The sequence below is a fragment of the Vanessa cardui genome, chromosome 7 (genome assembly GCF_905220365.1).
Source record: "Vanessa cardui chromosome 7, ilVanCard2.1, whole genome shotgun sequence".
Taxonomy (NCBI): Eukaryota; Metazoa; Arthropoda; class Insecta; order Lepidoptera; family Nymphalidae; genus Vanessa; species Vanessa cardui.
The window spans coordinates 12,823,625-12,839,366 of record NC_061129.1 but is presented as its reverse complement, the minus strand read 5'-3'; the positions used below and the strand labels follow the sequence as shown (position 1 = coordinate 12,839,366).

At 33.6% G+C, this 15,742-nt stretch overlaps 2 protein-coding genes across 2 annotated transcripts; one reads left to right on the top strand and one right to left on the bottom strand.

The window, feature by feature from the left end:
* The first annotated feature begins 8,234 nt into the window (after nt 1–8,234).
* LOC124530974 (cuticle protein 19.8-like) lies at nt 8,235–13,995 on the top strand. Its single transcript, XM_047105347.1, has 4 exons — nt 8,235–8,326; nt 8,735–9,220; nt 13,265–13,288; nt 13,365–13,995. Exons 1-4 carry the CDS (start codon nt 8,315–8,317, stop codon nt 13,950–13,952), a joined length of 1,110 nt encoding a protein of 369 aa, XP_046961303.1. The 5' UTR covers nt 8,235–8,314; the 3' UTR covers nt 13,953–13,995.
* LOC124531419 (cuticle protein-like) lies at nt 10,809–11,913 on the bottom strand. The gene is made up of 2 exons (XM_047106004.1): nt 11,884–11,913; nt 10,809–11,439 (listed from the first exon to the last, which is right to left on the bottom strand). Exons 1-2 carry the CDS (start codon nt 11,890–11,892, stop codon nt 10,879–10,881), a joined length of 570 nt encoding a protein of 189 aa, XP_046961960.1. The 5' UTR covers nt 11,893–11,913; the 3' UTR covers nt 10,809–10,878.
* Nucleotides 13,996–15,742: the final 1,747 nt, after the last annotated feature.

The following is a 15,742-nucleotide window of genomic DNA, read 5'->3' as shown; positions in this document are numbered from 1 at the left end:
TTTTTGAGAACAATTTAACATACAGTTTTCAAATTAAAAAAAAAAATCAAATATTTTAAATGTCAAAGTGAAAAAAAATCTATAACTTATTTGGACATAAAAAACAATACTATTTATTTACATACTAATTATTTACACTGATGACTTAAAATATATGAAATATCTAAAATAATATGAGCTAAGGTACAAATATTGTACGCGTGGATTTTTGAAGCTAGCAACATTGACTTGTCGCCATTGTTACGGAATTAGTTAAGTTGAGATATCTAGTTTGATATTTAAAGATCGTTGTCTCGAATTCAGTTTGATCGTTTTTATATAGGATGATCACTTCATGGCTGTAAATAGAACTCATAATATTGTCAATATAATTATTTTCTATACTCTCGGTGTCATTTTGAAATTCTTGGTGTCATAAGTGTGATTCCACAACTAGCTGTCGAATAATAAAAGGAGCACTTCTTTCTATAATAACTAAAGTACAAATTCAAGTCTTAAAATTACTGTCAGTACAAACGTAATTAATGGAAATTATAATATCGGATTTTATGTAAATGTTGCCAAAATTATATTTTTTGGAACATCCGCTGAGCTATAATTTAAATTTAGATATAACTGAGTAGAGTACAAAATTTGAATACTTAAAATCTATGTACGACAGCCCGCGTTGGTGGATCGATCGGTGTGATGGGTTTATACATGTTGTCGAGTTATCATATTAAAATTTTAAAATAAACCGTCTCAATAAAATATCGCCGTTTTAAAACTATCTTTAAGCAATTAAAGATCTTTTTAAACTGCAACGATTCAGACGGTTTTTATAAGTTTTAATAAGAAACATCAGCTGTTTGTAATTATATTAAATGTTTGCTTTCTGTATATTTATATGAGGATTTTTGTAGTTACTCGTGAGGGCAAGGGTATACAAACGTACTCGTCTGAGTACAGGCTTAGGTTGATAGTATTGCGTAAGATTGTAACGTAAACCATCATGGTTGTAAAACTAAGTAGGATTTTGTACGTAGTTAACTAATGATGCTTAGTGAACTAATCGGTCGTCGATGGTATTTGTCTGTAAAGGGAAAGTGATTGTCTGTGATTTTTTTAAGCGACTTTTTTATATATATGGAAAAAAAATATTGAAATTTCTTAACAGTAAGAATAGCACTACTTGTGATTTTTAGATATTTTATTAGTTTGTTTCATTTTGTTGTACAATACGATAGGATAAAGTAGGGGGTGTAGCGGGGTGTGAAAAGCGGGTTGAATGTACATAAATTAAATTATAGATTATGTACAAATAAAATATTGGCATACGGATGAGCGTATCAAGCTGTTATGACGATTGGTTTGACCACAGCGACGCTTCTTTGTGTTGTGGAGTCGCGCGCGCTTCAACTTTCGCACCCGGGGTTCAAATTCCGGGGGCCCATTACGAATTTACATTTGAGGCCGCGCGTCTCGTTAAAATTAGCAAATTAATTTATTGTATAATCCTAAACATTAATGATTTACCTCGTTCTAGCGAATTTTTTTAGTGTGGTAACATTTTTGCGTATTTCGTTTGTTAGTTTAATGTGCTAATGGTAGTATGGAAATGTTATGTTTGCTGTCTGTGGATGGTGTTAAGTGCGGGGACTGATCGCGAGCGCCCTCCGTGTGCCGACGGCGGCTCCACTTAATCTTTCACGGTAGCTTTGTGTTCTATCTTCTTGATAACTCTCAATTCGTGTATACGTGCCGTGCGCTGTCGCTACCGCTATCAACCATTGTACTAATTACTTCAAACATCCATTTGATAGAAAAATTGTTAAACTTATTATATTATTATCTTTTAAGTACGGATATATTCCATATTGAATATTCAAGCTGTTATTTGGTTTGATTATTTGGTTCGTTAGCGTGGAAGCAAAGGCCATAGCACGTGTACCGAATGATATTGTAAAAATACTGTATAAAACGAACTTTGATACAGGTAATAGTCCAAGTGCACTAATTATAAATATATATTACGTAAACAAATCCCTCACGTACCTACAATCTGACTTAGGTATAGAATATGGAAAATAAATCGTTCCATTGTGGAATTCTTAAATTAATAAAAAAATGTTGCTAAAATATAATAAAATTTGTTTCATTTGTATTAATTTTTTTTATAATCAGTTTTAACTAGTTTTATCCAGTTTTTTTTTGATTCGGTACGTATTGTTTTTATTTACAATTATAGAGTCGATTATGTTCACACCCATTTAAGAACCGGTACGTTTTACACGTGCGAAAGGGATGGCAACATTGTTTATCTCTATCAAATAAGTTTTTGTATGGTATACAACAAAAGCAGTTTAAGTCTCTTATTAAATAATATTTAAAAATGAGAAAATACTATACAACAATACAGAAACAGTAATAGTAGTGGTATCTCTTAAGCTGACATATTAAGTATTAGATAATATTTTATTAAGTAATATAACTCAGTTAACTAATAAAATGTAATTTAAATCACAAATATACAAGTAAATATTAATTAGGGTTGAAATAACATAGCGTGAAGAATAAATGAATATCAACCAAAGGATCTGAAGCTGAAGATTGTAAGGCAGTGAAGATATTTGAGGTAACCTTCATGACTGATGAAATTCTGCCCGTCTTTGGATTGGAGCTGTGCGGTTAAATAGGCTTTACAACGCTTTAAGAATAATAGGCTTTGTCCAGAATTGCAATTTTTATTGGCTATTTTTGACATACCTAGTAAATAATTAATTATTATTATATCAGATTACAGATATCAGAACGATGCTCAGATATTTTTCACATTTTTTTTTATTTATTTTACAACACTTTATTTTACACAGGCTCGCTGATGCCCGTGCCTTTTTTTACATTCTATTTTAAACATTTTGGCGTTTTATAGTTTATACTAGACATCAGCAGATTGTCGCTGGATTTCATTCGTCTTCTTGGGAGATGTGACACTGCGTAATTTTTATTACTGCAGTCCAGCGGGTCCTGGTCCGCACTTGATCAGAGAGAGTACATCCTCGGCGACTTTGATGTCGCGTTTATGATGAGATATCTTGAGGTTGTGCTCTAGGATGGTTCTTTCTGAAGCACTCGTCGCTCAGCCGATGAATCTGCCTTACACTACTTGCCCAGTCGGGTACGAAATGATGATTATTTTCATATAACACGTATTTTTTCAGTATACTATGGTAAGTATAATATAAGTAGACTGTTAAATAATAAAAAAAAATATTAAAAATGCAACACTGAAATATTTTCAAAAATAGAACTAATGCAGTGGGATTTCTTATGAATTATATATCACTTGTTAAATATTGACAGTCAACGTACGCTGATGCGCCATTTTCAACCGACTTCAAAAAGGAGGAGGTTATCAATTCGTCTGTATTTTTTTTTTATGTTTGTTACCTCATAACTTTTCACTGGGTGGACCGATTTTGATATTTTTTTTTTGTTTGAAAGGTAGTGCTTCCCGTGGGGTCCCATTTTTTTTAAATTTTTTTTCCGATGATTGTACCCGTATGAAAACGACATAAGTCTTAAATTTGCATTATGTATATGCGCGACAAATAGGTGAATAACTGAAAATCACGTTAACCAATTTTGATAATTCTTTTTTTATTATAAAATATATACTTCAAGGATAATTTGGTGAAAGTTTGGTAAGGTTTTGAGCACAGGATCCATGGCAAAGTAACGGAACGGAAGGGAACGGAACAATTCTGAGGAGCACGTTAGCGATACTCGGTCGAATCTTTTATTTTTATGTTATTTTGGATATTTGAGTCACCTTCCGTAATGTGGTAATGTTAATGTAATTATCATAGTCGAATATTATAATTAACTAGCTACCCAGCCCGGCTTCGCACGGGTGCAATACTGATACTAAATATACTACAGAATTTGTTTATTTACGACATCACATCGCAAACTTCTAAAATTATCAGTGTTTCTTTACTATATTTGTCATGTATTATATATACTAACCTTCCTCTGGAATCACACTATCTATTAAAAAAAACCGCATCAAAATCCGTTGCGTAGATTTAAAGATGTAGGGACAGAGAAACCGACTTTGTTTTATAGTATGTAGTGATGGAACTCCTAAACGGCTCACAGTTAGGGTGCGATATGTGGCAGAATTTCTTACTATCTTTAATCAAATTTTGTGTATGTGATGTAATGTAATATGATGAAGAAAACCCTATAGTATATCTATCAAAAAACAATACGAGAATACTTTAACAAATATGTTTTTTGGGGCAAGGGCACCGTGGCTGACACCGGCTACAAATATACTAATAACTATAACTACATTATATAACCGTAAATCGACTTTTAAGTAGTCTAATATTTTTCATTTCATTTTACATAGGAGGACTCTAAAAAGTTTATTGAATACGCAATTATTTTTAACACTTTTTAGTGCATATTCATTTGTTCTAAAGTAGTGTTTTGTTTGAAGTCGGTTTTTCTTTTTGTTAAAATTTTTATTTATGATACGTATATTTAATAAATTTTAGTATCAAAGTCGCATACCACATTCAAATATGACAGGTTCGACTACTGTGGTGAGTTTTGAGTTTCTTTTTACAGAATACCTCTGTTGCCGCTGATTTTTAGGCAGTGTAAACAGTGCCTGTGTTCTCGTTTGTTCGTTATTCAGCTACCGTAAAAATGGGTCCAATCAAATACGGCGACTGTTTGCAAATAATATACATATTTCTACCGTAGCCTGCGAAGCATATAGTAGCAGGTTAACTGGTTAAATTAGGCATCCAGTAAAAAGATTAGGCACTTTAATAAGCGGCACCGCTTAATAAGCGGCCTGAATGAAATCAGTCTTTTATCTTCCGAGCATAGACGATTAATTAGACATTAATTGGTTATAAAAACTGAATAATATTACACTATGGCTCAACTTTTTTGGTGTTTTCGGTCTTACCCCTAGATTTTTTATTTGACTAATCATGGCACAAGCAGCATCTGTCAGTAGAAATTTCCTTTCCTACATTGATTTTAAAATTGTTAATTAACAACTTTATCATAAATTCTCATTTAACCATATAGCTGCTACATATTAGAAACACATGTACATTCGAAACGAAAATGTTATTCATTGATCGAAATCAATTATCTAATAACGCAGTGTCTACAAAACTGTACATGGTATGTCGTGAACAAAAAACACGGAAATATGTGCTCGTATAAGCTTGTGGTCACTAAGCGTCGCTTGAATAATTTATTTAAATAACTACTCATTCGGCTAACATGGAATGTACTTGTTACTAACCTTCAAAGTGAAATGTCGAATTGTGTACAGGAAGCGGCAATGATATTATTATTATTTGATTTATTCTAGTAGTAGAAGTAGAAGCATGTAGATGAAGCGCCTTTAACTGATCGTTGTTAGTCAGATTGAAAATATGAGCGGCCTAAACCACGGTTTAGGTTAGGTTAGGTCCTCAATGCTTTCCACGGGATCTATGCCTCTCGAGCCTTATTATACTGGCTCACTAACCCTTCAAATCGGGTACACCCACATTGCTGAAGGATATTACATAGCAATTTTTATTTTTATATAATAAAACCGATATTATATAATTATTCGTGTATCTTTAAAAAAATGTTTTTATTATTAACACACCTTGTGGACAAAAGCTTGTGCCAATTAAAAATATAACATTAAAAATTTTGTTACGAGCAAAGTTATCAATGAGAAAATAAAATCGTGATAAATTTCTTTCGACCTTGTTATTTCGTCACAGTAGGGCAATATCAACTTATAGTACGACACAACTTAGACGTAGCATCGGTAAAATTCATAATACCGATCACATTCGAATTTAGTACGCTATCCCAAATTATCAATATTTATTTCTCATGTGAACAACACTAACGTAATAACTTGTTTATATCTTATGACCTAATGTATTCGTCAATTTGACACGTCGATTTACATGCAGTTGTTTTCTTGGGTTGAACTGACGCGGGAATCTATAGCGACGAATAGCGTCGAATGGCGCGATAGGGAGCTATTTCTTTTGGTCGTGTAAATCGGCAGTAATCGGTTTTATTTGCATTTCATTGCATTTTCCGATGCTACATCTAATTTGTGTCATACTATACGTTCTATCTATCATCAACTTACATTCTACATTATATCTCGTTCGTGAAATTTCTATTTTGATACGTTTAGTATCCATTAAATGTTAAAAGTCAATGTCGTGTACTGTCTGAGATTTGACGATCGTGTTCTGCGGTGAGTTTCGAATTCACTTTCTGCTGTCATGTAAAGAAAAGTGACGGAAACAATTATTGATTGGATATTGAATGGGAATTGTATATTTCGCTTCCTATGTGCAATTTAAAAATTATCGCACCTTATTGGTAATTGTGTAATTATATTTAATTACACCACATACGTGTATGACGGCCCAGTGGTTAGGACACGTGAATCTTAAACGAAGTGTGCAAGTTTAAATCGGGGAAAGCACACATTTGCGTGTTTTAATTTTTATTTTTTATAATTCATTCATGTTTGGAGGTGAAGGATCGGTTCTGATAAAAATCTGTCATATGATTCCATTCAAAACCAACTTAGAAAGGAGCAGAGGAATAAGCTTCAATCTTCTCAAAAGGAGACAAGCCCTTAGCCCAGCAGTGGGATACTTAGAACATGTAACATGTTACATAATTTTAATATAATTTAATTTTAATATTTTAATTGAATTTATGATTAGTGCTAAGATTGAATCACAGAGAAAAATTTTTTTAATGATCAGGTAGGAGTTTACCGACTTATGCAGACTAAATTAAATAAATTATCTGAAGAGTATGACATCGTTTAGTAAGTTTCATCCTATTATCTAGTTAATTTAGACAAAGGAAAGAGAAGCTAGTAACCTTTATCCCATTACCCCAGGAGGTACCTAAAAAAGTAAAGTGACATTCCATAGCCTATACCAGCGGACGAGCTTTAATGTACTTAAGTGTCGAACTATATTAAGTTATTTAGAAGTTATGTGGGAAAAGTTGAACATGTGACCAAAAATAGGATAGATCATAGTAATCGAGTAAAACGCTCTTTAAATTATAAAACAAGTCCAAATAATCAAACTATCTGATTATTTTACAAGTTACAAATATATGGCACGGACTGCGAGGGTTGATCATAGCTATCCAGACCTAATATCGCTTTGTTCCATATGTTTTATAATTTTATTCATGAAAAAACCCATTTAATAAAAAGGACTACCCTCCCCCCCAATTTTTTTCGATTTTGGCTGCAAACACTCCAATAAGCCGAAAAATATTATCTATTATTATCTATTATTCCTTCCGTGTAAAATCGCCAGACATAACTGGCATTACCGGAATCTCCATTACGATTCCATTGAGAAAAACGCCCAAACTTAATGACACCAGCGGAGGCAATAAGACATTTCATTTGAGGACAGAGAGGCTTATGGGCTTTATGGGATATATTTTTTAGCTGCTATTTGTTTGGCTCTGAAGTAATATTGATGACTGCGGGCGGAGGTGGTCAATGATGATGAGAAAGGTAATTATAGTGATATCGTTTCAAAAACAAAATTTTCATAAAGTAAGTTCTGTTGTTTTTGATTCACCTATTAAGCTCCAAGTCCAGTTAAATTGTGGAAAACGGTAATGCAATAAAAGAAATATATAAAAAGTTTTACCACTAAAAGTCTTTTTTCACTTTTAATGAGAACGAAATTACGTTATTTTTATGGAAATATTTTTTTTTCAATGGTAATGTTTTGATGTCAACTGAGGAATTTTAGTACCAGGCGTTCTGAATATCGTACTGGATATTGCCAACATGTTTTACTTTCAAAATCCGAAATCCAAATTGTAAATCAAATTGATTAATGTTCAAAAATATTTTTGCTAACTATGATATGATGATTATTGTAACATTGTACTTAAAATATTTACCACTAACGGTAGTGTGTTTAACTTACCTTTATAAATCTCAAAAGCCTAACCGATACGGTACTTTTTAATTTATAATATTAATATCTAATACTATATTTTAAATCGACAGAGGTTATTAAAAACAAATTATTGCACAATCACACGTATTGAGATTTAATGCAACGATTTCATATGTCACCAATTAATCTTTGTAAAGAGCCGTCCTGCCTTTTTCAAGATCGTCAAGTGACCGCTTCACAGGGAACTAATTTACTCTCATATAGAGCACTATAAAAGCCAGCAGCGTGAGAAATAATCATCATTCTTCGAACGGATAATCTCAAGACAAGCAATGGCAGCTAAGGTGTGTACTGGCATTCACTTTTTAAATTTAGATAAATAAATTATGCAATATTAACAATGCACTTGAAATAGAACTATATCATACTATGTTTGGTGGTAGGGTTTTGTATAATCCCAGGAGTGGGTTGTACTGCAAGCCCACCTGGGTTTGTGCCACTCATTCAACTCATTCTACTGCCAAACAAAATTTTTGTTGTATTCCGGTTTGAATGGTGAGTGAGCTGGTGTAACATAACATATTAGTTGCTTAAGTGGCGCATTAGTGATGCAAGGAATAGTTAATATTTCTGACAGTGATATTTTTTATTGGTGGCGAACACTCATATCGGGCAACAAAATTTCAAATCCGCCAAATTATTTTATAATTAAATACAACATTCTGTGATATATTTTTGTCATATCTTTGCAGTTGGTTGTAGTACTCGCCCTGGTGGCCGTGGCCCGCTGCTCAGTGGTGCCAGTAGCGCGAGCAGACGCCGACTACACGAGCTTTGCTTACGACGTGGCCGATCCCTACACCGGCGACTTCAAGAGCCAGGTCGAGACCCGCGTCGGCGGCAACGTCCAAGGACAGTACTCGCTCCTCGAGTCCGACGGCACCAAGCGTACTGTAGACTACGCCGCTGATGACGTGAACGGTTTCAACGCCGTCGTACGCAAAGATCCCGCTGTTGTTGCCACACCCGTGGTTGCTGCTGCTCCCGCTGTAGCTGCAGTTGCTCCTGCTGTTGTTGCCGCTCGCTCTTTCGCCGCCCCTGCCCTGTACGCTGCCCGCGCTTACGCGTCTCCTGCTGTCTACTCCGCTGGTGTGCACGGTGTGGTCGCCGCCCCCACTGTTTACTCCGCTGGACACTCGATCGTCTCTCCCCTTTCTTACTCTGCTCTTCACTACTTCTAATTCTAAGGATCCTGTTATTACGACGATTACTGTTTCTGTAAATATTATGTATTTAAAACAATAAATATACGATGAAAATTATAATTATTTTGTTTTGTTTTCTTTTTAATATGTGCTAGATGTAAGGATTTAAAGTAATTTTTGCTATTATAATTTAAATTTGCTTTTAGAATAATCTATATAACGATTCGTCAAATCAGCTTCCGTATTATTGACATCTCCGACATATACATATAATAAAATTGGAGCGTCTTTATTTATACACGGTACATATAACAAAATTTATGTCTGTCTACCTGTTTGTTCCGGCCAGTCACTGGAAGAGCTGTACCGATTTTGACTTGACTTTCACCGACAGAAAGCATTTATAATAACTAACTAAAGTAACTTAGGCAAGAACGTTTTTGTTAACTACAAACGCGAACGACGTCGCGGGCAAATCTAGCTATAAATAATTTTCAACAGGACATGTTAATTCATTTAATTACTTAGTTCGGCAATGTGTTTGATTCAGAAAAAATTACATTAATATTAAAGTAATGACAGAGGGCAATTTTGGTACATTAATTAATATGCAAGGCGTGCTGGAATGAAAATATTATCAAATACTTCATTATCATATCGCTCAATATTATTATATGGACTAACATATATATCAACTTGTGGCATTAATAGAGTTCTTTTTTTAAATAATAAATAATGTAGCGCCATTTGTTTTTATTAAAGTTTTATAAATTGATTATTAAAATATGTAATACCAGTCTTAGACGGTACCGTTAAAGGTCTATATCAAGAAGATTGTTGATTTTTTCGTCACGAACTGCAATTAAACAAGAAGATTTTACTAATCATTGTGTATCTTAATCAATGACTATATTTTCTAGTTTCGTTTCAGGTACGGGTTTTTGTAATTGAAAAAAATTAAAGTTCTTTTATTTAATTTTAGACCGCTAAATTTATGTCACATCTTATCACTCCTGTGACGTAAGAATAGTTTTTCATTCGTTCAACAGATTGTGCTTTCAAGCCTTCGAAATTTAGGAACTCGAGACTTCCCTTGAGACGATTTTGCTAAGTAAGATTACTATAAATTTACAATAACATGATGACGTCACAAATGTAATACATTTTAATAGGTCAATCCTTATATTAAAATCAAGAGCAAAGGTAAATTCATAAGACCTCAATTTTTTATGTAATTATTAAAATAGATATATTTTGAACTATGCGTTAATAAACGTATAAAACGCTTATTACACAAAACAAGAATATTTAGATGGTATTGGTAATTTTTAAGTTTCTTATCGGCACTTTTCTGTAGATTCCGAAAAAGTCATAGAGCTTTCGTATAAAAATATATTAATAATTCGATTAACTTTCAATTTTGTTTGTGTAAATTAAATATTAATTTATTTTATTGTTTTGCATATCGATAGCAATGAGCTATCTATTTAATCAAGCGTTTAAACGTAATTGCTCATGAGATTTCACGATTGAACCAATAAATTTTCTACTTTATTATATTGGTAAGTGTTTAATTTAAACAAGGGAAATGAAATATATATTATTTTTGTTTGTTTTTATTTTTTAACTCATTGTTTATATACATGAATATATCAATTGCTTTATAAATTTTAGACGGAGACAATTATATTTTACCAGACTGTAGCAGTGGGGACGTAGCTTGAGTAGTACGGAGTAGAGTAACGGGCGTATAAACCTGGGGCGTATACTGAAGGCACAGATGTGTACACTGTAGGGGTGTAAGCACGACTGTATACTGGAGAGGTTGTGTAGAACGCAGGTGCATTAAAAGTATGGCTGGCTACCACAGGCGAAGAGGCCGCGTAAACTGTGCGTGCATCAACAACAGCGGGACTTGAGGCAACAACAGCTGGGGCAGCAACAGTTTGTGATACAACAGGAGCGGTAGCAACAACGGATGTAGCGACGAGGGGGTCTTTACGCACAACCGCGTTGAATCCATTCACGTCATCAGCGGTGTAATCAACAGTACGCTTGGTGCCATCGGGATCCACCAGTGAGTATTGACCCTTGACAAGGCCTCCAACGCGAGTTTCCACTTGGCTCTTGTAGTCTCCTGTGTTCGGGTCGGCTACGTCATAAGAGAAGCTGGATGAGTCACCGTCTACTTTGACCACTGGTAACACTGAGCTGCTGGCTACAGCGACTAGAGTGGCGAGAACTACGATGAACTGAAACGAAAGTAATCAATAATGATAACAATTTAATTAAGTATATATTTTACTCCAGACTTAGAGAGATTAGAATAACCCTCTTGTTTTTTCAATTAAACATAAATATTGAATGAGCTAATTTAATTTTACATACAGGGATATCAGATTGTGGATATTTTATAACATTTTAAATCGACATGATTATTAATATTACTACAACTATTTTTATTTGGGACTATATTAACTAAAAATTCTCAATAGCAAGGAAATCCTATATAAGATCCATATATAAGATTATGCTATCAAAAATATTTTTTTTTTTATCAGAAAAATAATAATTATATAAATCAGTTGTATTTGAAAAAATAATCTCGATTTTCACAAATATCTTTTAAATAATTTAAATTTTTCTTCAAATATTTTAAGATACTTTGAAATTTTATAGGATTATTTTTACTTTACCTTGACCATTGTTGCTAATTGTCGTTTGAGTCTTCAAATGATATCGTCTTTTAAAAAGAGCTGCTTATATACTATTCGCAAATTCGAGGGCGTATTTTTAATGGGTACTGGTTGATATTTAACATATTCTATTAAAATATGACTATATTATGTCATTAGTTTAAGGAAATTAGCGGCTGATGTAATAAAATAATGTGTTATCTTATTTAATTGGTGCTTCATATACTTTTATAGTGGCGATAATTAGTAATACAAAATCTGTTGTTATTAAGCTCCAAGAATGAGAATCGGAATATAATGATTATAATAAGCGAATTAGAAAATGGATTATTAAAATATATCTTATATAGATTTATATGTACTTTAAAGATCGTTTAGCCGTGTCTCTTAAAAAGGTAAATAGAAAATATTTGCGTAGCTAAAGCGTGTCGATTTGTTGACTGAATGTCTTTTAACAAACAAATAATCGTATACATATTTTATAGTTGCCGGGCATTTTAAATTAATAAAATGTAAATGTTGCAGACGCATAAAAATTCTAGACTTGAGATGAAAACGCTGTCTTCCAATTAATAGCGACGAACACGATGTCGAAGTAAAAAGCTTCCAACACACCAAAAATACAATAAATTTAGCTCAAAGCCCTTCTCTCCCGAGAAGTGAAGTGAAGAGAAGTGTTATGTGCAGTTATAAAATGTAAGTTTTTTTAAAGAATAGTAGCAACGATTTCTTTTAAAGAAGAAGTAGTCGATTAGTCTGACCCGTTAGTAGGCCTGTCAACCATTGTTCTATCGGCGCTTTACTTAAATTTAATAAAATTATTTAACACATTGAGCTAAGATGGCCCAGTGGTTAGAACGCGTCCATCTTAACCAAGCAACGCTGAATATTCATGTGTTTAATTAGTAATTACAATTCATCTCGTGCTCAGCGGTGAAGGAAAACATCGTAAGGAATCCTGCATGAGTCTAAATTCTTATAAAATTCTTACACATGTGTGTTCCACCAACCAGAATTGTAAAATTTTTTAGTTGAAATTTACAGGTTGTTGTTGTTGTTGTTGTTGTGATCTAATACATGGGAATTATTCTGTCACCAAAAGTACAAAGTTAAAATTGATTAATTTAAAATTCGAAGGATATTATACTTTAAAGATCATTCATATTGCTATAAGTGCAATAAAAAAACCATTATGAATTGTCTTATTAGGGGAACCATTTAATTCAAGATTGGAATAAACAATTCGGTTATTATTTCCGCAATTATCTTAAAATATGTGTAATATAAAGATCAACTACTATTAATTAAAGCAAGATGTATAATTCATGAATCATATAAAAGCTTAGGGGCAGTTTGTCCGATATTCATTTGACATAATCATCTAGTCTTGACAACAATGGCCAAAGTAAGTAAACTAAGTTGAAAAATTAATAAGTTTCCTTTAATATTCAATGGTGTTAATATATTGTGCCTTTTTGCAGTTCTTCGCATTACTCCTCGCCCTGGTCGCTGTGGCTCACAGCTCAGTCGTACCAGTGGTCAAAGTGGACGAAGACTCTTCCAGCTTCGCGTACGATGTAGCTGATCCCAACACCGGTGACTACAAAAGCCAAGTCGAGACACGTAGCGGCGGAGTTGTTAGAGGACAATACTCGCTGATCGACCCCGATGGCACCAAGCGCACCGTCGACTACACTGCTGACGATGTGAACGGTTTCAACGCAGTCGTCCGAAAAGACCCCGTCGTTACTTCCGTAGTCGCTGCTACTCCTGTTGTGCGCACTGTTGCCGCTCCAGCTGTTGTCTCCTCCGCTCCCTCTGTTGTTGCTGCTCGCACTTATGCCGCACCTGCCTTGTACACCGCTTCATCTCCAGTCGTAGCGAGATCTTTTGTCGCACCTGGAGTGTATGCGACTTCTTCTCCAACTGTGTTCTCTGCTCGTACTTACGCTGCTCCCTCGGTCTACACGGCAGTCCCTTCAGCGTACACTCCTCAAGTGTATGCCCGGTATTCCTCACCATATTACTCAACTTATGTATACCCTACTTCTTCTTTCAACTACTTTTAAATATTGTATACGTGAAATGCTATCGCCCTCCGAAATCATATGTTTTACTTGAACATAAGAAAACATTAATAAATTAATTTGTTAACACAAAATTTTGGTTTTATTTTTATAATGATGTTGCACCTTTAAAACACAAATTCACTATATGTCGTGTCTTCGCAATTCGGTCTGTTCAAGACTTACTTGTATAAATACATGTATATTACAGTAGAGAAAAGCTAAAGGAAAAGAAAAATTCAACTTACCTAGCCGGATATTTTTTTCTGGTTTTTTGGTTCACCAATCAAAAAGTTGTATAAAGAACCTTATTGTAACCGTGTGACGCCGGTAGTAGTACCTAGAGATTAGTTATGTAAGGTACCAGGTGAAATAAAAGATGATTCACATGAAATTGAAATTACTAAAGGCAACCGTGTCAATGAACTTGTTGGGTGCTTTATGAATAAATGCTTTATAACTTATTACAACTTATATAAAATAGACAATTTTTCTTCAAATTAAAATGTTCCTGATATTCCAAAAATTAAATATTAACAGATAATACTTTAGGCATATAGTCATCTAACGTTCAAGCGATACTGGTACTAGCGATGTCTCCGTTTTAAAAAAAAACATTTTATTGTTCCACTTCCATATCCAAGATTGACCATTAAGTGCGAGCCACCTCGAATTTTTTGCACCGATTGCATTCGGATTAAGGCGGGCCTGAACATAGTTACATTATATAAATATATTAGCTGTTGCCTACAATTTTGTGCGCGTTTGAATTTAAAAAAGGGTATTGCTGTAGCCTAATTTACTCCTTATTACATCACCCTTCTGTCAGTAAAAGACCCGAAAATTGGTTCAGCCGTTCGGGAGACTAGCCGAAACAATAAGACATACATACAGATACTACAAAATTGAAAAATAAATATTTTGTATATGTAATGTGTATACATAGGCATTTAGTAAAAATCGATTATTTTAATATTACAAACAGACGCTCCAATTTTATTATATGAATATGAATTATAGTAACAGAGTAGATATTTCTATGTAAAGTTCTGAAAGAGTTCAATTACAATATTGAGACTAGAATGTTTTGGAAAATTAATATATTTCATAATTAATCTGTTAATAAAAATGTAATGTAAAATAAAAAATAATAATCCAAACAAACTTGTAAAGCCTAATTTTATGAAGTATAGTTGATCCAAAATATATTTAAACATGTTCTAGTGAAATGTTGACAAGATTGCTCGCAGCGTTTACCGATTGGATCGCAATTCCCAATCTTAATCAAAGCTATTAGTACTGTCTTCCTCCTGGTACTTACGCTACTTTGAGCTCAAAATTATCTGTTTAAGGGTCTAGCAGATTTACTAAAAGGAATTGTCTGCTAGACCCTTTACGTCTTGTAACCACTCACATCATCATAGCTCGAAAGATAGTGTTAAACAAATTTCCACCTATGGAAATTGGTTCTGTGCACATTTGTACTGTAAGAAATACTAATAATTCCTTATATCACCATTTTGTCATCGACAAACCGAATTACAACAATTATAAGTATTTCTGTTGGCTGTACAATATTTGACGTATTCATGGTACTTATAGTAAGACACAAATAAGATGTAGCATCGGAAAATGCAATGGAATGAAAATAAAACCGATTACTGGCGATTTACACAACCAATAGAAATAGCTCCCTATCACGCCATTCGACGCTATTCGTCGCTATAGGTTCACGCGTCAGAGAAAGCAAGTGCATGAATATATTAGGTCATATGATATTACAAGTTATTACG